We start from the raw sequence: 22,910 nt of genomic DNA on the forward strand, positions 1-22,910 counted from the left end.
GGGCATGGGCATGAGAGTGACTGAGAAGGCATAAGAGGGAACTTTCTCGGTGTCTTGGAAAGGTCTGTATCTTAATTACCGGCATGTGGATTACACACAAACTGTATAATTGACATGTGAGCATTTTAATGTCCATAAATTTTACCTTAAAAGAACTGTAAAAAGTGGTAATAGTTGAGTGGCGGTTGGGTGTCAGAAGCGGAATAGATGAAGCAAGAATGGTTGAATGTTGATAATTGTTGAAGCTGGGTGTTGTGTACATTGAGATTTATTATACTCTTCTTTCAACTTCAGTGTACTTAAAATTTCCAATAATTGCAGGGGTTCCCAGTCCTGGAGAAATTAGACATAGGCCAGTAAGTTTCATGTGGGGCAGGGAAGGCTCTACATTTAAAAACACCAGAGGTTGGGACTCCAGGTGGGGCTCGGGAATGACATAGGGGCTCTGGATAATATAACCGTATGAGTGGACAGAGCAGTACAGAGGGTGAATGGCAGGAGAAACGGGTGGAAATAATGACAAAATGGTCAGCTTCCCATCTGTGAGCTCTTTGCCTGTGTCTCTCTTGCTATAGGTCCCATTGATCACAGCCTTCTTCCCCATCCCAAGACCACAGTTCTGATTCCTGCACTGACTTGTAACAACTGTTACCATGTGCTTTCTGTGACTCAGTTTCCTTATCTATCCCACAGAGTAAGAGCTGACTGCTCTGATGGTCATTTGTTTCCCTAATGGGGAAGGGATCTTTTAGCTTGGGGTCATTTAGCTTTACCACTGCATAAAGTTGAAGAGGGCTGGCAGGACCAAGGCATGTGGGTGCCCAAGCAGACTAATAATTTGGCATTCCTTCAAAACAGTAAGATTTAAATATGAGTTTAACATTTTATTAGTGAAAATTCGAAGAGTTTTTTTAAAAATCTGCCTTTGATGGTACTTTCTGCTCCATTGGGAATGGGCTCAATTCACCAGTTACATGTGCAACCATACGAGAAACCTGAATTAAACTGAAACTAATGTGATTTCAGAATGAGGCGGGACCTTATAGATGGGCTTCTAGGCGGCTGCCCAGTGGGCCTCTTCTTGATCCAGCTCTGTGTTGAGGCCAGGAAATGATGGCCTCAGGCTATGGGCAGGCTGACTTCTACCAACAGGAAAGCAAGAATAGTAGGCTTCCCAATTTCTTCCCAACACTCTGTTTCCTGTGGCCATGCTTCTTATGTGTAAACTGGGCCACTTAATCCATTAATGGGAGTCTCATGTTCTGGCTTGCCCAGCCCCAGCACCCCATGAAGCAGCCTGGCTTGGTAGAAATCCTCAGAGTCCACTGGCCCTGGGTTCAAAACCCCAGGTTAATTCCATGAGCTGTGTAACCCACATTGGTTTGATCATCAGCCAAATGGAGATGTAACACCTACTTACCTGTGTTGTATGGGATTTCATGAAACAATAATGTACGCAAGAGGTCTGGAGTACCTACCACAGACCCTCAATTATGCTGGCTAAATCGGAAGCCATTCTGAGGGCGATTTTACATGGCAGATACTCATTAATTAATCATCAGTTTGGTTGGAGTGGGCTGCAGAAGCACAGAGTCTGTGCTCTTTGCCTCAGCTGCATTCTCTCCCACCCTAGAGAATCATTCTTCTGGGGACTGCATGAGGACTGTGGGAACCTAGCAGGGGGCATCCCTGAATCATGTCTCTCTGTTCTCCTCCCCAGGATGTCATCGCCTCCATCCTGATGAGCGGACGGATCGGGCCCAACATCCAGCTGGCTGAGTGCTATGGGCTAAGGCTAAAGCACATGAAGTCAGATGAGATCCACTGGCTGCACCCGCAGATGACAGTGGGGGAGGTGCAGGACAAGTACGAGTGTCTGCACGTGGAAGCCGAATGGAGGTAGGAGAAGAGCCCTGGGTTCTCAAATGGGGAGAGAGGAGTACGGAGTGGGGAGGCCCTGGGAAGTCCTTCCTCAGAGCACTTCCCAACCTCTAAGAATCTTCTAGAAAATCTGAGTGGCATTTTAGGCCTAGTCCTCTTGCAGCCTCCAATGCATGTATTGGCCAAAGCCTAACATAGGCTCATAGCACTTACCGGGCAGATATCAGGAACAACCCCAGGCAGGATGCTCTTGGAACTATGGAGAAGGAGGAGCAGTAGGGCAGGGAGGATAGAGAACCAGGTCAAGTGCTGATCTGCAAACCTAAGGAAAATAATTGCCACGAGGAGGAAGAGTTGGAGAGTCAGGACTAGCGTTGACTACCACCTGCTGGGCTCCATGGTCCTCCACGCTCCTCCACCCAACCACAGAGGAGGGAAAGAAGAAGCAAGTCCTGAATGGGTGGCCATCAGCCTCATGGGCAGACCCATACATGACCAGCTTCCCTGTGTCAACCAGAGAGTCTGAACTTCCTGTCCCAGGTATGACCTACAAATCCGCTACTTGCCAGAGGACTTCATGGAAAGCCTAAAAGAAGACAGGACAACGCTACTTTATTTTTACCAACAGGTAGAAGTATTTTATCTTTTTGTTCCCAGGGTCCTATCTCATCATCTCTTCAGGAGATAGAAGAACAAAGCACAGATTTGGGAGGTCCCAGTCTAGGAAACTTCTCATGGAGACATACATGCCTTGGTCCCTGGTCAGCAGTTCCAACCCTAGTTCTCTCATGGCTCCTTGAGGGCTGGCTCACCCCTCCCCATGTGCACAGCTCCTTTTGGACTTTGCTGGTCGCTATTTACTGCCCAGGAGACCTGGTGGTGAGCAGATAGTGTAGGTCCAAAGAGAAGGGGTAGTCTTAGCACACAGACTCTCGCACACCTGGTTTCTAGGCCAGTTCTGCCATCTACTAACCCAGGATCCTCCCAGGGTTTAACTTACCTGCCTGAAGCTGTTTCCTTTTCTAGAAAATGGAGGTGATAAGAATAACCTTTACTTTATAGGGTTGTGGGGAGGGCCAAATGGTATCATTAGCAGGGTGCTAGTGAACCATCTCTTTGCAGAAAAGAATCTCTGATTTATAGCACGTGCCAATTTCCATGGTATAAATATCGCCCCACCATGGGTGGCATTTTGAAGCTACCGGTATGATCATACAGCTTGCAAAACTTCAGAAGCTTTAATACCTGGCTTTCATGGGCTGTTTGGAGCTGCTGTAACATGCCACTGCCTGTAATAATGCAGGTAGCGTGCCTAGCACAGGACGGGTCACAGTGAGCACTGAGGATGTGTGAGCCTGCTGCCACCGTCGTCTATCTGGTCCCTGGTTTGCTGGACACAAAGTCACACCCTGATTGTAGAGTGGATGACATCTGTCACTATTTACCAACAAGTCGTGGAATAAATGATTGGCTCATGCCTGAATCCCAGTTTCTTTATCTCTAAAGTTAAGAGTGGAGAGGAGAAGTTGAACTCCAGCCTCATAAAGTCATGAGAGCATGTGTCTGGAAATGCTTTCAAAAATCAGAAGGCCTTGGCCTGTGGGGGCATGATTCTGGAGGGCTCTGGAGGGATGCAGAGACTACACATTTGTGCATGGTGGGGGGGGATGTGAGCGAGAGAGTGACAACTTGGGACTGCAGGATTGTATTCAAAGCCCCCACCATCTCCTGGGGCCTCTGTTCAGGGAAACAGGGGAGGAGAGCATGACTCTCAACCTTGGCCTTTCCCCTCACCAGCTACGGAATGACTACATGCAACGCTATGCCAGCAAGGTCAGCGAGGGCATGGCCCTGCAGCTAGGCTGTCTGGAGCTCAGGTATGTGGCCTCAAGGATCCCCCAGGGACTGGAGTTCTTGGCCATCTTTGTCTTGCATCCAGTTTGGGAAACAAGAGTGGGTACATGGGGGTGGGGTGACAAATGGTGGCTGACATAGGGTAAAGTGCTCACTGTCTTGTCCTTAGAATAGAAGGGCCAGTCCCATCTCTGGTCAGGGTCCCCTGCTTCCTTTGGCTGCCACTGCCCTTGCCTCCAGGCTGCCTGTTTCTTCCATCTATCTGCCATTCCAGTGATTCAGTAAATGTTTCTTTGAGCACTAGGCAAGGTCCTGGGAGATATTCTAATGTTGGGTTTCCATCTGTGTTGTTCACTGCTATGACCTCAGTGGCAGTAAGCACTGATAAATATGTATAGAATTAGCAAGCCATGCAGAGGTGCCCTCAGACTTCTGGGTCTGGTCCAGGAAGTGACAGGTGTGTCCACGGTTGCTTATAATACAGAATGAAATAGGTGCCAAATATTTCTCTCCTTGTTTAAAGTTTGTAGGATTTCTCCATCTTAGCACTAGGGACACTTGGGGCTGGATAATTCTTTGGTTGAGGGGCCATCCTGTGAATTATAGTATATTTAACAGCATTCCTGGCCTCTACACACTAGATGCTGGTGGGACCATCCTCCTCCTAACCAGATGTGACAACCAAAGATTTCCAGACATTGCTGAAGGCTTTCAGGCTGGAGAGGGAGGTGTCAAATTGCTCCTGGTTGAGGACCACTGAATTGGGCCATATACCCATATACCCGAGCCACTGAATGCTAGACATTCCAACAATCAGTGTTGGCTGCCGTGGGTCATTTATTTTTAGAGGACACAGATAGAACTGCCATCTTCCTCCTCTGCCCCAAAACTGGGCAGTCCCAGAGCTGGGTCTCCCAAAACATAAGGCAGGAGCCCTTCTTAGGAATGAAATTTGTGGGTTTTCCTTTTCTTCATGATTTAGTAAATAACATTTTTTTTATTCTCATAATATTCTCCTTCCCATTGCTTACCACATTTGGCAGGGGAAAGAGAGCTTCTAGACCAATGTGTGGCATTGGATGGCCTTGTACTCCAGCCATCAACCTATTTATGACTTCTCTCTCTCCAGGCGGTTCTTCAAGGACATGCCGCACAATGCACTTGACAAAAAGTCCAACTTCGAGCTCTTGGAGTAAGTATGACACTGGCCCTTGCCTCTCTTGTCTTCCTTCCTTGCTGCCCTGCTTTTCCTATTCACTCCCTACCTTGTTCATCCCCAGACCAGACCAAGCAGGACCCATGTCCCTGGTCTTCAAGCCATCTTGCCTCTTCCTGATTGGACTAAAGTCCTGAGTTGGGGGTGAGGGGGAGTCAGATGTCACCTTTTCCCTCCTTCTTTCAGGAAAGAAGTGGGGCTGGACCTGTTTTTCCCAAAGCAGATGCAGGAGAACTTAAAGGTGAGGCAACCACTGGAAAAGGGGCCCAGAGCAACCCCCTTTTTGTTGGCCTCCAGAACTGGAGCTAACTAATGGCACCGGACTGGGGGTACTTGGGAAAGCCAGGGTATCTGGGCTGTCTTGGACCATCTGGGCATAGGGCCACTAAAAGCACCTAGTGGGTCCTTTCTGTGGCTGGCCATTAGGAAACCAGGCTCTGTTTCCACATCAGAGGCCAATTAGCTTTGTGGCCTGGGGATCTACTTCCCATGCTTCCCTGCCAGGGCTATGGTGATCCTCCCTTGACACAGTAGGTGTGTGTCTTAGTCATAGATCACTGCCGCTCTCATGGCAAAGGCCTGAGGACCATCCTCTAGCAGCAGACAGGCTCTTGGTGAGATCAGGGAAGGCATCAGAACCTGGACGAGCAGGGCCCGCTCATCACCGGCCATCCCTGCCCCCCTCCCGCAGCCCAAGCAGTTCCGGAAGATGATCCAGCAGACATTCCAGCAGTACGCCTCGCTTAAGGAGGAGGAGTGCATCATGAAGTTCTTCAACACCCTTGCGGGCTTTGCCAACATCGACCAGGAGACCTATCGCTGTGAACTCATTGTAATGACACGTCCTCTTTATTCTCTCCCTGACCTGAATTCCAGGCCTTTCAGGGAACGGACCCATGAGGCCAACATGGGGGGCAAGGAGGGGTGTGCTTGCTTGTAGCAGCCCACATAAGCCAAGCTCCTCAGGCAGCTGGGCCTCACCAACATACCATCAAACACAACCAATGTTGACCTACTTGCCGGAGGCAGGGAGCGGAAATCTTGGCCACAGATCTTGGAGGTGGGCAGAGTAGGCAGGGTAGGCAGGGAGGAGGGTAATCTGTTGGTAGGGTTTTAAGACTGAAGGAGCTGGAGGACCCAGGAAACATTGGCCTGTGTCTGACTCAGTGAGCGGTTTGCAGATTTCTGAAATAGGAGGGAGACAGAACTGAAGCAGCAATCTTCTCTCTCCTTTTATTCCAGCAAGGATGGAACATTACTGTGGACCTAGTCATCGGCCCTAAGGGCATCCGCCAGCTGACGAGTCAAGATGCCAAGGTAGAGGGAGGCAGGGGGCAGGCTGCACCCAGCCCCGGGCTAAGCAGTCTTCCCCTCTCTGCTGCCTCCTACCTTTCCCTGCGTTTCAGTTGCTCCTGCCCCTTGCTGAGAGCAGAGAGGCCCTTAGTATGAGAAGCCGTGGAGAGAGTTTTTGGAGCCTGGAGCAGATGGTTCTTTACTTTCCTGTGATGATCCCCTCCACAGAGGCTGGGGGGTTGGGGTGGAGAGAGAAGACAGAAGGACACTATCACTGCACTTCTGGCTTAGATAAAATTGTTGCTCTTGTAATGGCAAGATGGGGCAATCATTCCCCTGGGAGTCAGAAGACCTGGGTCGGGTCCTGGCTCTGTCACCATTGTGGTATATGACTTCGGGCCAGTCCCCATTCCTAGACTCATCTTATCTTCTGCAAAGTGAGGAGCTTAGACCAGACGATGCTTTCAGTCTTCACTGTCTGTGATTCTGTTTTCATCCCACGGAGAGGCTGTCGGTGCTTCCTTGCAACCCCAGACTGACCAATCTTCACGGCCCCACCCCAGGAGTGGGAATGTCTGAAGGGCCCCCTCCTTTCTTACAGCCCACCTGCCTGGCCGAATTCAAGCAGATCAGGTCCATTCGGTGCCTGCCCCTGGAGGAGGGCCAGGCGGTTTTGCAGCTAGGCATCGAAGGCGCCCCCCAGGTGAGCATCTCTGGGCACCTGGGAGCTCTGAAACAGCCAGCCCACCGAAGGACAGTCTTTCTTGCTTAGGTCAGCCTGGCTTTGGGGATCTTGCTAAGAAAACTGCACCTATTTCTTTCTCAGACAAGGTACCAGGTTGACAATAAAATTGTGAGGGAAATGCATCAGGAAGCAAAGCTGTTTAAAAATGTCAAGAAACAAGTTGGGGGCTGTTTTTAGGGTGAGTGAAGTGCCCTTAATTCAAGGTACATAGGAGAGGTCTAGCTTTGAACAAGTGAATGATGACTCAGTAACAGGATCTCTGGGGACCTGGGTGAGCTTTTTGTAGGTGGAAGAATCAGATAGCACTCAGACAGCAAACCGATTGTCTCTATCCCCTTTTATCTGTCTGTCCCCTGAGCACTGCCTCTTCTCCTAGTTTCTGCTCTTACCTATGGGGCACCTATGAGGTACAAGGCATTGTGCTATACACTCAGAGACCAAAATAAGTCCCAGCAGAAACTGGCCTTCCTAGGGTTTAGGGTCACCAGCGGGGAGGGATGACAAGTGCGCCCCCTGGTGGTCGTGGGGGAAGGCAAGCCAAGCCCCAGGACAGGAGCTGATGGATTCCGGGGTGGGGATGGGTGGCGATGTCAGCCCCTTCTGAGGCAGTTTCTTCTCAGGTCTTGTGGGGCAGACTCTAGCCAAGGCTCTTGGGTCTCATCCTTGGATGGTCTCTTCTCTGCAGTCCTTGTCCATCAAAACCTCCTCTCTGGCAGAGGCCGAGAACATGGCTGACCTGGTGGACGGTTACTGCCGGCTGCAGGGGGAGCACAAAGGCTCTCTCATCATTCATCCCAAGAAAGGTGAGTTTCCATTCAAAGGCACATGGTCCCAATGGGCAGATGTGGCACAAGCCCCCAGAGGCTGAGCGGAAGAAGCGAAACCATTGACCAAGATGGAAAGGAAGAGGCTCTGGAAGTGGGACCAGGTGCTTGCCCAGCCTTTCTTGGGTACTCCTTGGGGACCTGTCCTGGGTCCTTCACTGCAGGCCTTGGCTGAAGGCAGCTGGGGGAGCTGGCTTCTGGAGTGGTGGTGTTTGTAGCCCCAGGAAGAGCAAAGCTAGTGCTAGAACACAACTGGTCCTTCCTGTTAACATGTGTCTGTTTGGGGATGGGATCAGGAAGCAGAGGTCCAGGTTGGAACATGTGGGTGGTGGTAGAAAGAAACTTGAGAATTTCTTCCACTAAGAGGACTCTAATTCAGGCCAGCTTCCACTTCATATTTCAGAGGATATGTAGCGGAAAGGGGGTCTCCCTTGTTTTGGCTCACAGGAGGTATGAGGTCAGCCATCCATCCAGGACTCTGTGTCCCCTGGCTCCAGATCCCCCTCTTTCTGCTCTCTCCCCAGATGGTGAGAAGCGGAACAGCCTGCCCCAGATCCCCATGCTGTGAGTGCAACGGGAAGACGGGGAACAAGGACTGCACTCAGCCTATGTCTTCCTGGGAGGAGGCAGAATGAATAGGGAACCCCACCACCATGGTTCCTGGTTTCCAGGCCCCCCGGGGAGAACACAGGAACCCTGGCATTTCACAAGTGGCAATTTCTCACCAGTAACTTTCACCCCATCAGTTCCTGCAAGGGCAGTCCCATGTCCTAATGCCATCTGGCCTCATCTTAGGGAGAATGGCTGATGTCCCCTCTTCCCTGCCCCCTGGCAGCGTGGGCTGTGCTCCCAGGCTGGTATCATCGGGACTGTCTCCTCCTCCCTGGGGCAGGCAGGGGTACCAGGGCAGCTGGCCTCCGGGAGAGGCGGGTGGGAGAGGGTGGGCTGCCAAGGCATCTCGGGGCCACACTCCCAGGTTCTGAGTTCACCAGGCTCCTGCTCTCTCATCTCCTTCTACAGCAACCTGGAGGCCCAGCGGCCCCACCTCTCAGAGAGCTGCAGCATAGGTAAGCCTGCCCGTGTCCAGAGTCTCCCTTCTGCCCGCTCTTGTGCCGTTGTCAAGGATGCCCTCAAAGCTACGCAAAGACAGATTTCCCCTGTGGCTTGGCTGTGACAGCTTAAAGCGTCATTAATCCTAATAGCTAACGTGTATTCACCAGTTATAATGCTGGGCGCCATGTTTATCTGAGCTTGGGCCACCCTAACAAACACCACAGCCAGGGGGCGCCCTACTCCTGACGTCATCTAACTCTAATCAACGTACCCCCAGAGGACAGGCCTCCAGAGATACCTTCCAGCGGGGAGGGACTGGGATTTCCACATAGGAATGTGGGGGAGATACAAACATTCAGTCCACAGCAGGGTCAGATATATAATAGGAATTCTTTTATTTGATCTTTATGACATTCCCTGGAAACATTCACTTCACAGAATGAAAAACTGAGGTTAAGGGAGACTAAGGAACTTGCCCTAAATGATGCAACCAGGCGGTAGTGAGCAGGAATTCTAGTCAAGGTGCCCTAGGCTCTGTGGTCACGCCAGAACGTGGGATGGGAGCCCCGTTCTTGCCTGGCTCCCCCGCACCCCCATTCCCCTCCCCAGGACATCAGGCTTGGTTTTGCTGGCCTGCATTTGGGAGCCCCATTCCCAGTTCCTAGAAGTGCCCACTGAGGCATCTTACCCATAGGTTGTTCTCTTTCTGTCATTCCAGAATCAGACATCTATGCTGAGATTCCTGATGAGACCCTGCGAAGGCCCGGAGGTAGACCTCTGGCCCCACCACGATGGCCACAGCTAGGGCCCTATGAAGTGACATTGTGGGGACACCTGTGACACCCTGGGGAGACTTTGTTTCCTTCCTTCGTCCTCTCCCATGTGTGCCTCAGACAGGGACAAACCGAAGCAAACCACCTTTGATTTGAAAGCTGAGACCATTCTTTTATCCCCACACTATGGACCTTTTGTGTACCTGTGTTGGGGGGGGATCCTAAGAGTTTGGATATGAGGCCCGGCCTTCCGAGGGAACAGGGTGATGGTTTTCCCCCAGGTCTGAGATAATGGAAACTTCTAGAACCTCTTCTCCAAGCCAACACTTAGATTTTAGCTGAGATGTTGTTGAGGGGTCTGGTGGTGCCTGGGCAGGAGGGGAGCAGAGCCTAACACTGGGGCATGCAAATACCCAGATGCTCAGGGGCAGCAGTGGCTTCTGTGCCCTGAGACTATCCGCTCTCTCCATCTGCCCAGGCCCACAGTATGGCGTCGCACGGGGAGATGTGGTCCTGAATCGGATTCTTGGTGAAGGCTTTTTTGGGGAGGTCTATGAAGGTGTCTACACCAATCACGTGAGTTCCAGACTCTTCGCGGAAATTCCTCTCCTGCTTTTCCATAGGACAAAAGGGGAGTTCATATATTCTGGGTTTGGAGCAGCCACCATGATGTGTGGCTCTTCCCCCACTTGGCATTTGCGGTATTTATGAAATACCCAGGGAGTGATGGAAGCAAGAGTTATTGCCCGGAAGGCTAGCAAGCCCAGGGAGTAAAATAGAGGCAGGACCTGGGGAAGGGCTGGCTGAATCTTGGAGGGCAGGAACGTGGAGAAGTGTGAGAAAATGCAGTTCTGAGATGAGGACAAGCAGGATCTGGGGCAGGGACGGGGTTTGAGGCCCCAGTAGGGGCAGGATCCACAGAAAGGGTAGAGCCAGAGAAGAGGCAGCAAAAATGTAAAAGCCAACAATAAAAATGGAGAACAATAATAAAAAGAGAGAAAGAGACCAGAACGCCGCGTTGGATGCCTTTGCACACTCTCCACCATGTCCACGAGCAATGGGCAGAGCACAGGCCCTGAGCCTCAGTGTTCCGATCTGGAAGGCCAGAGGCTTTCGTCTCAAAGGTCCCTTCTGGTCCTGACATACCCCAGTCAAGAAGCAATAGAGACAGGGAGCGCCTGGGTGGCACAGTCGGTTAAGTGTCTGAACTCTTGGTTTCGGCTCAAGTCCTGGTCTCCAGGTCATGGGATCAAGGCCTGTGTTGGGCTGTGCACCCAGCGTGGAGTCTGCTTGAGATTCTCTCTTGCTCTCCCTCTGCCCCTCCTGCTCATGCACACTCTCTCTCTTTCTGTCTAAAATAAATAAATAAATCTTTTATTTTTAAAAGAAAAAGAAAAAAAACAATGACATCAGGAGTCAGAGAGGAGTGGAGAAAGAGTGGGGGGAGGAAGGAGGAAAGGGCGGAAGGTGCCTTGTAGAGACCAGGAGGCCCAGATGTTGCCTGTCTTCCCTCAGCTGTGAGGCACGCCTGTGGGATGACCGTGGCAATGCCAGCCAGGGGACCCTTTCTTTTGAGCCCCGGGCTGGCCCAAGGGGCTCTGAACAGACTTTCGTTGCAGAAAGGGGAGAAATTCAATGTCGCAGTAAAGACCTGTAAGAAGGACTGCACTCTCGACAACAAGGAGAAGTTCCTGAGTGAGGCAGGTGCGTGTCCCCTGGGAAGGGACCCAGCCTCTGTGAGTGGAGAAGACCCCCCGGGACGACACGGACCTCCGAGATGGGAGAGGGGCCTGGAACCCGGGATGGGAGGGTGCCAACAGCGCAGGGAGCCCCGTCAGGAGAAGGGCTTTCCCTCCATGTTTCTCCCACGGGGGACAGCCCAGCCTGTTTCCCCCATGTTGGACCTTAGAGCCACTCGGGCCCACATCCCTCTTCCCCGAATTTCAGTGATCATGAAGAATCTCGACCACCCGCATATCGTGAAGCTGATCGGCATCATCGAAGAGGAGCCCACATGGATCATCATGGAATTGTATCCCTACGGCGAGGTGAGCTGGGGACGGCAGAAGGGGAGCCCCGTGGCGGCAGCTAGGCCATGGTTGAGCAGGGCCTCTGGCTGGGATGACTTCAGAGCATGGACCCTTAACTCCCAGCTTCCCACCCCCTGTATTCAGCCCAAACAATCCCGAGATTGGTCGTGGGGGAGATTTCTGGAACGTCTTGCCAACTTGGGTTTGCTGGGAAGGGCTTGGCAGCTGCCTGCAGGAGCCATGCCAGGGTCTTGAAGGCATCTTCCCCCTTCCTGCAGCTGGGCCACTACCTGGAGAGAAACAAGAACTCCTTGAAGGTGCTCACTCTCGTCCTGTACTCGCTGCAGATCTGCAAGGCCATGGCCTACCTGGAGAGCATCAACTGTGTCCACAGGTGGGGCTGGGGAGGACGCTGGGCTCCTTGAGCTGACCCTGACTGCAGAGGCTGGGATCGTGCAGGTCTCAGAGTGGCACAGACGAGTGTTGAGACCCTAGTGTTGGTCCTGGCTCCTGTGACCACTCGAGCACCTGGTAGGAGCCCATTGCTTCATCTGAAAGGTGGACTCGCCATACGTACCTCACGGCGCTGTTATTAAAACTAAATCCGAAGTGCGGGGCATCTGATTGTAGCCCAGGGCGGTCCAGCCTGCTTCGCAGTAGGGTCCCCCACTTTCACGGACCTGGCTCTCCTCAGGCTCACCCATTTGGTGGCACACAGCCCAGGCTGGGGGACTGGACTGGGGTGCGCTGGGAACATCCTGGGAGCTGGGCCCTTCCCGGCCTGAGCAGCTGGCCCCCCACTGGTCCCCAGCACCCCTGAACTCTCAAGTCCTCTCTTCCCCCTGGCTGTGGAGTGGGCCCCTTCTCCACCTGGCTTTGTTCCCATTCCTTGAAAGAAGGTTCCAGCCACAAGGGATGGGATCCCCTGGAGGAGACAAAGGGGTGCTCCCAGAATATTGGGGTGACAGGTGAATGCTTCCATCCAGCACCAGGGATGTTGGTTATGTAGCCTTGTGGGTGATACTAGTAAAGCCGTGGGTGGGGATATAAATGTTCATTCATTCGTTCCAGTCACTCAGTCAGCACATCTGGAACTTCTGTCCTGTGTTTCCAAGTGCTGTCCTCGGCTCTGGGATCAAGTCGTAGTCAAAACAGACCCAAACTCCCTTTCCTTATGGAGCTTATTTCAAGCATCGGGGTAAAATTCGAGATATAAACAGTCATGAGGGGAAGGTGGTTGGATAATCTGTTTCTCTTGTCTGTTTGGGTAAAGCTGTCTTGCTCTGAAGTCAGCTTTTTCAGTAATAAAGACAAATGATAGGGAATGGAACCTGCCTGTGAGAAGCGAGCTGACGAGCCTGGGGTTAGAAATGATGCCAGGAACATGAGGTAAACTGAGTCAGTGAGCACTTCCCCAGAGAGGAGTGAGAGCTCAGCTCTGGATTTAGGCTGCCTGGGTTGACCCCAACCCCCACCCCCACCCCTGGGAAACCTACTGGACAATCTCCTTCAGTTCTCTGTGCTCCCGTCTCCTCTTCTGTGGGAGTCTGAGGGTCTCTCATGTCACAAGGCAGAGTGTGTAAGGTATTTGGGTGATCCCCTCCATCCTGGTGCCCCCTGGAGGGTTTCTGGGAGCTGTTGCTCTTCCGTAGACAGAAGCCTACAGTCCAGTGGAGTTGCAGAAGCAGGCGAGAATAGTGACTGGGAAAGTTGTTGGGGCTGTCCCTTGAAGAATCGGCAGGGTGACAGCATGCCTGGCAGAGGGGTGGATACAGCCCACAGGGCAAGCATGTGGAGTGAGTCTTGGGAACCTGAAGTTGGCTTCACATTGGAGAAGGGGTGATGGGAGATAGAGCTCCCCAGGGAGGTGCAAGAAGGTGGCCAAGGGCCTGGGGCAGGGAGACCTGGACGGCCAGCCCAGCCTCCTGGGGCCCTGGCCAGCACTCTTCTTCTTTATTTCTCTGTCCATTTGTCTGTCAGAACAAAACATTCTGAACCTTCTCATTTCTCTCCCAGGGACATCGCTGTCCGAAACATCCTGGTAGCCTCCTCTGAGTGTGTGAAGCTGGGGGACTTTGGCCTTTCCCGGTACATTGAGGATGAGGAGTATTACAAAGGTGAGGGATGTTCAGCCGAGGACCTGTCCCTGGAGGGGTCACTGCAGCCTCACCCCACCCCCACAAAGAAAGAAGAAAACACTACAGTTGTTCAAGCCCAGGCCAAAAGTCTCTGGAGAATAGGCTGTAATTCTGCATAATTTTGGATCTTTCCTTGCTAAATAACCCCTGTAAATCTCTTTGCCCACCCAAAGCCTCTGTGACCCGTCTCCCCATCAAGTGGATGTCCCCTGAGTCCATCAACTTCCGCCGCTTTACGACAGCCAGTGACGTCTGGATGTTTGGTGAGTGGAGTTTCCCGAGAGCATGGGAAAGGGTTCTGATTCTGGAACCCACCCCTCGGTGGCAAGTGTTCTGTTTTGCTCTAGCCACTGAGCAGTCCCAGAAGTAGCGGGGCTGGTGGTGAGTTGGGGACAACATGGGCTAAGGGCCTGCCTGGGCAGTATTGGTTAATCTTCCTGGCAAAGGCTCCTGAGGGGGGCATGCACTCCAGGAACCAGTCCCGGGGACTGATGTGGGGTCCCCCGCCCTAGAGGGGATCGAACTCTGAGGTTGGTTCTGAGAAGGAGGCATAGGAATAGATGACAGGTGATAGATGGACAGCCCCTTATAGAGTACACAGCCATGTAGATTACACCCCTCAGTTCTCCACAGCCAGCCCAATAAAAACTCATTATTATTATGCCCATTTTCCAGATAAGGACACTGAGACTCAGGCAGGCCAGGGGCTTGTGTAGGCAGCAAGTTGTTGGTGCTAGGCTTCAAACCCCAGCTTTCCCATGGTCTTCACCCCCTCTTGAGGGAAGGCACTGTGATCCCAACAACATGCCTTTGACAGCCCCCTCCTCCTCATCGCACAAAACTTAACAGCTCCATGTGGAAGGGGTCTAGGGAGGGGAACCCCCATTCACTTGCAGATGCAGGTGATGGGTCCCTTGGTGGACCCCCCCCCCACTGAAGTGGGCAAGTCCCCAGGGATGGTAGGGGTGAAGGCTGGAGAACTCGAGAGGTCCCTGGCAGGGTTTTCACCGGGGACGGTGGGCTGGCGTCTCCAGGCAGGTGTCCTCCCCAGTGAAGGTCCTGAGCCCTCTCTTCCTGCCCTCAGCTGTCTGCATGTGGGAGATCCTGAGCTTTGGCAAGCAGCCCTTCTTCTGGCTGGAGAACAAGGACGTCATCGGGGTGCTCGAGAAGGGGGACCGGCTGCCCAAGCCCGACCTCTGCCCACCTATCCTCTACACCCTCATGACTCGCTGTTGGGACTATGACCCCAGCGAGCGGCCCCGCTTCACTGAGCTCGTGTGCAACCTCAGGTGACCATGGAGCAGGGGTGGGGGGCTGCCGGCACCAAGACCCCAGGCAGCAAGTCTCTTCTCCCACTGCTCTTAGGGGCTTACAACAAGCGTACGTCCCTGAAAGGGATGCAGTTGGTGTCCTCGTGGCCACCATAGCGATGGGAGAATTCAGGCTCAGAGCTGTGGCTGTGACAGGGTGGGGGGATGGGCCTTGCACCGGGACCTCCCCTCTGACCAACACAGAGCCATGTGTCCCAGTGGAACTGGCTGGTCCTCCCAGCAGAAGCACGGTACCCTGCATATCACAGAGGCTCAGCGGCTCGGTCAGAAGACAGGGGATTGAGACCGAGCTCACTGTCACATAAGAACATACAGTGAGCCTGTGTAAGCCTCACCATCTTGGTATCTGTCAACCCAGAGCTTGAGGTGTTGCTCCTAGTATGCACTCCAGAAATATTTTTCAGGTTAGAGCCCAAAGTCTAAAGCAGACTTTCACCAATGTGCCTGTGCTCTTTCCACAGAGATTGGGGGTGTGCCTTACAGGAGGGCCAGCTCGGGCATGGGACCCGAATTCCCAGCAGGACCCTTGAGCCTCTGCGCCTTTCTTTGATCCTTCTCCCAGATAGCAGGGAAGGGGTGATTGATGTTTGACCACTGAGACAGCGACCCAGGGGCCACCTCTTCCTTCTGAATGAAACATTGGCAGCCTGAAGTTCTGATGTTTCATCCAAGAGCCATTGTTCTCTCCTGGGTGCTGTCAGATCACATTTTAGACAGTCCCCCTGTTTCCTTGGTGGCTTGCATGCCAACAGCTCCTCCTCAGGTGGTCTTTCTTTTGGCCTCCTTTAGGGCAGGAGTCAACAAACTTTTTCTGTAAAGGGCCGCTAGTAAATACCTGGGGTTTTGCAAGCCATATATGGTCTCTTGTTAAAACGACTCAACTCTGCTGTTACAAGTTAAGAAACATCCATAGACAATGCATCAACCAATGTGTGTGCTGCTGGGTTTCAGTAGGACTATTTAGGACTATTTGGGACAACAGAATTTGAATTTTATATAATGTTCGCATGTCATGAAATTTCTTCTTTTCATTTTCTTCAATCGTTAAGAAAATGTAAAAAAAAATACTCCTAGTTTGGAGCCACATAAAAATAGGCAGGAGGCTGGATTTGGCCTGTGGGCAATAGTTGACTGACCCCTGCATTAGGGAACCGAGTGCTTATTTAATGTTAAAAACACTGACTTTAAACACTGCAGTCAATGTGTTAGCATTTTTTTAGAGAAAGAAAAGAGTCCCTGGCAACTGCTTTGCGGGAGGTACCCCAAGGGGCAAGCTGGAACTCACCACGCTGGGGCAGTGAGAATGATACTGAATGTGCTTGTGGAGCCAGGGTTCCAACACAGTCTGCAAGGCTTCCAGCTTAGAAGACCTCCCTGTTCCTGTCTATCCCTTTGTTGGCCCCCGATTAACTCTAATCTCATCTTTGGTCCTTCGTATGGGAAATTTGAGAAGCCAAAGAGTTCCAGGAAAAGTATTTGAAAGATGTAATTTGAAAGGGCCAAAGCTCTGGGGTGCTAAGGGGAAGAGGAGGACCTTAATTCATTAGAGGGGCTTAAGAAACATGGGGAGTTGTGACAGGTGCTTGTCTGTGGGCTGAGAAGGATGCCCCTTTAGAGGGACCAGACCAGTCCCCACCATGGATGGAGTTAGGAGCAGGCTTTCTGTGTAATTGTAAAGATATCCAAAGACCCCCAAGGAGCGCAGGATATCCCCCTCAAGCTACAGCATGGCAGTCCTCCATTAGAGCTAAGACAGGATTTGATGAGTATTTCCTAATCATGTAGGCATAAGAAGGACCCTTTAAATATCAAACTTTGAAAATTCCTCCCTGTGACAATAGTTACCTTTTCAGAATTTAATTTTTTTTAAAGATTTATTTATTTATTTATTTGACAGAGAGAAATCACAAGTAGGCAGAGAGGCAGGCAGAGAGAGAGAGAGGGAAGCAGGCTCCCTGCTGAGCAGAGAGCCCGATGCGGGACTCGATCCCAGGACTCTGAGATCATGACCTGAGCCGAAGGCAGCGGCTTAACCCACTGAGCCACCCAGGCGCCCCTTTTTTTTTTTTTTTTTTAAAGATTTATTTATTTATTTATTTGACAGAGAGAAATCACAAGTAGGCAGAGAGGCAGGCAGAGAGAGAGAGAGAGGGACTTTTCAGAATTTATTGACTAGCAAAATGTATTAAGCTTTATAGTGACTTTTTTATATGATGTACAGTGTAATTCATGCGCACTTGAAAATCCAACACAAGTATCGTATGTTCGGTAGCATAAAATACTTGGTCCACAGACAATGAATACATGTGAATACAATAAATATAGACTATGAGCAAGTGAATTCAGGGACCCCCTGTGATCATTCCAGAGTTCTCTAGGGTCTGTGATTCCCAAGGTGGGAAACATTGGGTTGAATAAGAAAGGAAAGAAGCACATACATAGCTAACCCGGGAGTTGGATCCACAACCATTACTCATTAGTACACATGAGGAATGTGTTGGTGGGTGGTTTAATGAAAAATAGGAGATGCGGAACACACGCCTTGGTCATGAAGTTGGCTGGGATTTCAGATATCTCCATAGGGGGATGGTGCCAATAGCAGGCACAGAAAGACAAGATGCATGGGGAGGTGGTGGGGGACACACTTACACTACCCTGTAGGACTGACTCTCCAAGGACTTTTTCCCCACCATAGATTCATTCCTGTGATTCTCCCAACTTCACTGTTGGGGAAGCAGCCTCAGGGTCCATCTTTTAGCCTTCTCACGGGGGTCTCCCCAGCCACTCTTCTGAGGAGACAGAAATGGGACCCAGCGGTCCTTCTTTGGGCCTCTCCAGGCTTCAGAGGAAGGAGTACAGAAAAGAGGCTCCAGGAGCATCTTTAACTTTGTTCCTGACCTGACTCCTTGGCAGTGACATTTATCAGATGGAGAAGGACATCGCCATAGAGCAGGAGAGGAATGCTCGCTACCGACCTCCCAAAATCTTGGAGCCCACAGCCTACCAGGAACCCCCACCCAAGGTAAGCCAATCCCTGGTCTCAAGGATCCTATGAATCAAGCATAGCTGGGCCTCCATGTGGCCCCTCCCGGCCTGACTATGGAACTCCTCCCTCTTCCTCCAGCATAGGCAGGATGTGTTCCTGTGGTCCTCTTGGCCCTCAACCCAACTGTCCTTCAGCATTAAATTCAGGCCCCATCACCTGGGTGCCCTGGCAGGTGTGATCTGAGGCCCCAAGAGAGCAGACCCTTCAGAGGGCAGCTAGGGCAGGGAATCACCCTGAAAACTCTTCCCTTGAGGATCTGGAACACTTTTCTTTCTGGTATTTTTCACGAACAAATTAGATGTCCCTGAGGGCACATGAATGGGGAGTGTCCCACAATCCCTTATGTCCAGCCTCTATGTCCACACCCTCCCTGGCATCTCTGGACTCAGAATCCAGTGCCCTGCTACCATGCCATTAGGTGGGTAGGACCATATCCATATTAGGCTGCTCAGACTACCATAACAAAATCCCATAGACTGAGTGTGGAGGCTGGGAAGTCCAAGATCAAGGCACTGGCAGATTCATTGTCTGGGAGGACTCTCTTCTTGCCTTGCGGATGGCCACCTTTCAACTGTGTCTTAGCACAGCAGAGAAAGCAAGAGCTCTGGTGTCTCTTCTTATAAGGACACTAATCCCATCATGAGGACCCCAGCCCCATGACCTCATCTAACCCAAATTATCTGGCGAAGGTCCTACCTCCATATGCCATCATACTAATAAGAGTTGGAGCTTCAACATACAAATCTGGGAGCTGGGGGTACACAGACAGTCCATAACGAATTCCTATCTGCTCCAAGGCCTTTTTTCACTGTCCCTCCTTGCTTGGCATGCCCTGATCCTTCCCTCAGTCAGGGCCCACCTCAGTTTTCACCTCCTCCACGAAACCTCTACACATGCCTGAGCCCTCGGTGTCTTGTTACCTCTGGAAGTATGTGGCTCTTGACAGCTGATTTGAGGGTGTTCCCGTATCTAAAGAGGTTACACACCAAAGATCAGTAAACCCCTCCATTGGTGATGTCCGTCTGGAAGCCAGAGAGACTGGCTTCTTGTACCTTCTCATCACTCAGCATATAATGGGTGCTCAGTAAGTGAATGCAAATGATTTCAATGATCACTTTGCCCCTCATCTCTCCTTCATTCTGAATAAGCCTGACCTGTGTCCAACCAAGGATTTCCCTTGGTGAGCTATGCTCACTCAAGGAGAGAGGCATGGCCTGACTCATCTCTGTGTTTTCTCTCCAGCCCAGCCGGCCCAAGTACAGACCCCCTCCACAGACCAACCTTCTGGCTCCCAAGCTGCAGTTCCAGGTAAACATGTGACCAGAGGGCTGGGAAAGTTTGGGGCCATTCCTCATCTCAGACCTTCCTGAATTTCCATTCTTGTGCCTTTGAGGACTAGCAATGGCCTGCTTCGGTTATGGAGATGGCCTACATTGACTCTTTCTTGGTACCTACAAGAGAATTTGAACTCAGAGTGCCTAGAGAGCGAAAGAAACAAAATTTAATCTACCAGGTTGTCCTCAGCTAAGACTCACCTTAACCTCAGTCCATCTGTCCACAGTGTTTGTTGCTCCGTGTGCCTGCCTATAGCTACTTCTCTATGCCAAAGGCCTTCCTGGCCCCCTACCAGAGCAGAGCTTTCTGAGAAGGAATCTCAGGCAGTTGGGGACAGTTGATGTTCTCCAAAGAATGGAGCTGCTCCCCATGGAGACTTTAGGCAGGACCCAGCTGGCCAGAAGCTGAAAACAAGTTTCCATCAGAGCTTTCCTTGTGCCTCCATCGTTACCAACCATGGGATCTTCCCAAGATGTTGGTCCTATCTGAGAACATCTCTGTCATGTGTTTCTGTCCTGTGTCTCAATCATAGGGAGCCAAGGCCCATCTCTTTTCCCTTACAACCCTCAGCACAGAGTCAGTGTTCACAGTGGAGCATCTCAACCAACAGACACAATGTCTGTTCATCTGGTACTCCTTACAGAAAGGTGGTGTCCCATGGTCATATATTTCTCAAGGAAGTGCTCCAGTACCAAAATAAGGATAATAAAGAACTAAGAGCTAAATCCTTGTGTGTGTGAAGAAGAAAACCTTGATGCAGAAGATAGAAGCAATATTCCTAAGAAGAATCATACCTTTCTGTGATGTTTAAAACAGTGATTAAATACAAACACACCCACATTTCTGTGGGCTAATCATATCTGTCAGTTTGCAACATGCTTATGACATGGAACACCTTTCTGAAGAGTCCTGACGGAGGAGACATGGACTCAGTGAGTCAGTAACATATGTGGACCCCATTGTATGCAGAGCTTCATCTGGCTGGCTGTCAGATGAATGAGAGGCCACAGGACCCACAGGCCCCTACAGGGGCTGCTCTGACTCCCAGCCAAGAGTTATGTGTGTCTCTCTGCTGTGTCTCCCAAACAAGACCAATGAAACACCCACATCACATTCTTTGTGAGCTCCTGAAGAGCAAGTGCAATGTCTCCAGTGGTGCCCATTATTGTTTCTCTGTGCTCATGTTTGTGGCAGCTAATTGTCCACCTTCTTGTCTTGTCCCTGTGCTGGTGCTTCTTTGCTTCTCCTGAATAGGTCCCTGAGGGTCTGTGTGCCAGCTCACCTACGCTCACCAGCCCTATGGAGTATCCATCTCCCGTAAATTCGCTGCACACCCCACCTCTCCACCGGCACAATGTCTTCAAGCGCCACAGCATGCGGGTAAGAGGGCTCTGCATGCTGGGTCCTAGCCCGAACTCAGGAGGCTGCTAGAGGGAGGTGTCTGGGACACCAGGAACCCCACATCCTCCAGCTCAGGGGGACCCTTCATGCTTTAATACACCAATCAGCCCATCAGCAGAGGGCATCCAAGCTTGATGGTGCCAGAGAATAATAGATCCTGGAGGCTCTGCCCAGTTCTGCCCTTCCTGCCTGATTGTTTCAGTTGCTAAATGTCTCCACAGTCAAAGGAAAGGTTTCCTTGTGTCTGGACTCCTGCTGCTATTGTAAAAGCTGATGTTGTGTGGGAAGTAGCTTTGGGGCTAGTGTGGGGCTAAGCCACTCTTCCCAGTCATGTCTTTGTGTAACTGCCAGTGAGGCCCTGAGTACTTCATGGACTAGCTTCTCATTGTCAAGTTTTATGGGGGGAGAAAAAAGGCAGCTTTTCTTGTAAAAGAGATGCCCACTTGTCACTTCTCAGCACCCATCTTCTCTTTCAATGGAGCGGTGGTCATCTGGCATGAATATCTGCTATACTTTACTAAACTGGGTCTTGATATGTGCCAAAACAAACCAAAGGCATTATTTTAGTTCTAACTCTAAATATATAATATATATTTATATATAAATATATATAACTCTAATATACTAACTCTAGTATATATGCATGATATTTCAGGCTCAGTATACAGGACTCTAAAAGCTTTTGGAAAAACTCCATGGTTTATTATAATAGATTTGAAAGATATGGGAAAGTTGTGTTGATATATTCTGTACCATTATTTTTAATTTATCAAAATTTTGAAATGCGTAAGGTAACTTAGAATTCTAGGCGGTGAGATCTATTGTGGGCTAAAATTTCCCCTAACCTAGTTCATTTTCCTCTTTCAAATTAATTTAACCAATTTATATCTTAACATATACTTAACAATAATAAAACTGCATTTTAAAGTACGCACTATAATTTAGGCAACATGCACTTCCTCCACCTTCCTGTCCTTGACTCTGTTCGTAATTGAGTTTTAGTGAGTTTTGCTTTAAAATGTGTCCTTTTAGAAAAAAGCAATTTTGGACATTTCCAGGGTGGCACTGCCTTTGTCTAATCCCTGCTTCACCATAAGACTTTGTTCAGTTCCATAAAGACATACTGTGCAGCAGGAAAAAAGGATCTTTTGTGTCAGGGATTTAGAAGTACTTGTCATAAGGAAGGTCTGCCTAAAAGAATATAATGAATGTTTCTTTAAGTAAACAATAAAATGGTAAAAAATATACAATCCATTTTATGATGTACATCAGAAAGACTGAGAAAATCTCTTTCAGGTAAAATGCTGAGGAGAGGTATAATAGGCTTCCTACAAAGCATTTGAAAGCATTTAACAAAAATCAGAAATGGTTTCCCCACAAAAACAATTTCTCTACTGACTGACTCTCTTGCCTGACTCATCTGAGAATCTGGCATTCCACACAAGAGTCAGGATGACAGCAATCTCCCTCTTGAAGACCTCACAACTGAGGTTTAAAATAATAATAAAATTTAGTGAACGACCTTGTGCAGGAATGCTTTTCCCGGGCACTGTCCTAGGTGCTGAAGAGAGAACAATGAGGTTCTGTTTTCAGAGAGCTTCAGGCAGCTAGAAGGAAAAGGGCAGGTGCACACTCACCTGTAGTGCAAGCCGTAGAGCTGTGAGTGGCACACGGAGGTAATGCGAGGGAGCGATGGAAGTTCAGAGAGAAGAATAGCTCTTTTTAGCTTCTGTTTTTTCAGCAGGGCCTCAAAGGATGGGGAAGATTTGGACGGGAAGAAACTGGGGTGGAGGGGATAAAAGAGACAGAGGCATTAGTAGGAGCCAAGACTGAGTGACGGGAAACCACAGGGCAAGTGTAGGAGCTGTTTGGCTAGCAGGATGCATTTGGAGGTGGAAATAGAGCTGGCAAGATGGGAGCGGGATACTCAAATTATGGAAGGAGTCACAGCTTGCGAGAGTCATTTTAAGACACCACAGAAAGTCGATTC

The 22,910-nt window shown here is 50.5% G+C and overlaps 1 protein-coding gene across 2 annotated transcripts in view; it reads left to right on the forward strand.

Annotated features, from left to right (window-relative positions):
• PTK2B (protein tyrosine kinase 2 beta) overlaps positions 1-22,910 on the forward strand; it is a 126,101-nt gene that overhangs the window by 94,377 nt on the left and 8,814 nt on the right. Inside the window, exons 3-24 of one of the 2 annotated variants that reach the window (XM_044224991.1) lie at positions 1,721-1,899; positions 2,422-2,509; positions 3,679-3,758; positions 4,865-4,927; positions 5,138-5,192; positions 5,643-5,783; positions 6,194-6,268; positions 6,846-6,947; positions 7,675-7,792; positions 8,338-8,377; positions 8,834-8,880; positions 9,585-9,635; positions 10,118-10,215; positions 11,259-11,343; positions 11,587-11,687; positions 11,948-12,063; positions 13,686-13,786; positions 13,981-14,070; positions 14,892-15,096; positions 18,052-18,160; positions 19,427-19,492; positions 20,774-20,899. In XM_044224991.1, coding sequence (XP_044080926.1) covers positions 1,721-1,899; positions 2,422-2,509; positions 3,679-3,758; positions 4,865-4,927; positions 5,138-5,192; positions 5,643-5,783; positions 6,194-6,268; positions 6,846-6,947; positions 7,675-7,792; positions 8,338-8,377; positions 8,834-8,880; positions 9,585-9,635; positions 10,118-10,215; positions 11,259-11,343; positions 11,587-11,687; positions 11,948-12,063; positions 13,686-13,786; positions 13,981-14,070; positions 14,892-15,096; positions 18,052-18,160; positions 19,427-19,492; positions 20,774-20,899 — 2,136 coding nt within the window. The remainder of the gene's footprint in view (positions 1-1,720; positions 1,900-2,421; positions 2,510-3,678; positions 3,759-4,864; positions 4,928-5,137; positions 5,193-5,642; positions 5,784-6,193; positions 6,269-6,845; positions 6,948-7,674; positions 7,793-8,337; positions 8,378-8,833; positions 8,881-9,584; positions 9,636-10,117; positions 10,216-11,258; positions 11,344-11,586; positions 11,688-11,947; positions 12,064-13,685; positions 13,787-13,980; positions 14,071-14,891; positions 15,097-18,051; positions 18,161-19,426; positions 19,493-20,773; positions 20,900-22,910) is intronic. The other variant, XM_044224992.1, reaches the window with a different exon arrangement.

This window comes from Neovison vison, chromosome 11, assembly GCF_020171115.1.
Source record: "Neovison vison isolate M4711 chromosome 11, ASM_NN_V1, whole genome shotgun sequence".
Taxonomy (NCBI): Eukaryota; Metazoa; Chordata; class Mammalia; order Carnivora; family Mustelidae; genus Neogale; species Neogale vison.